This window comes from Eurypyga helias, unplaced genomic scaffold (genome assembly GCF_000690775.1).
Source record: "Eurypyga helias isolate BGI_N326 unplaced genomic scaffold, ASM69077v1 scaffold41942, whole genome shotgun sequence".
NCBI lineage: Eukaryota > Metazoa > Chordata > Aves > Eurypygiformes > Eurypygidae > Eurypyga > Eurypyga helias.
Genome location: NW_010238641.1, coordinates 1 through 221, shown reverse-complemented (window position 1 = coordinate 221; position 221 = coordinate 1). Strand labels below are relative to the sequence as shown.

At 71.9% G+C, this 221-nt stretch overlaps 1 protein-coding gene across 1 annotated transcript in view; it reads left to right on the top strand.

The window, feature by feature from the left end:
• Window positions 1-177, top strand: part of LOC104506826 (beta-crystallin A4-like) — a gene marked incomplete at its 3' end in the record, with an annotated part of 628 nt that extends 451 nt beyond the window's left edge. Inside the window, exon 3 of the mRNA XM_010147907.1 lies at window positions 23-177. Coding sequence (XP_010146209.1) covers window positions 23-177 — 155 coding nt within the window. The remainder of the gene's footprint in view (window positions 1-22) is intronic.
• Window positions 178-221: the final 44 nt, after the last annotated feature.

The window sequence follows — 221 nt, the reverse complement described above, 5'->3', positions numbered from 1 at the left end:
GGGGGGGCTCCCCCCCCCCCCCCCGCCCCTGGCAGGTGGGCAGGCTTCGAGCACTGCGGCTTCCAGGGGCAGCAGTTTGTGCTGGAGCGTGGCGAGTACCCGTGCTGGGAGGCGTGGAGTGGCAGCAACGCCTACCACGTGGAGAGGATGTGCTCTTTCCGCCCCATCGCCTGCGCCGTGAGTGCCCTCGACCCAGCTCCCTGCCATGGGGCTGGCCTCCG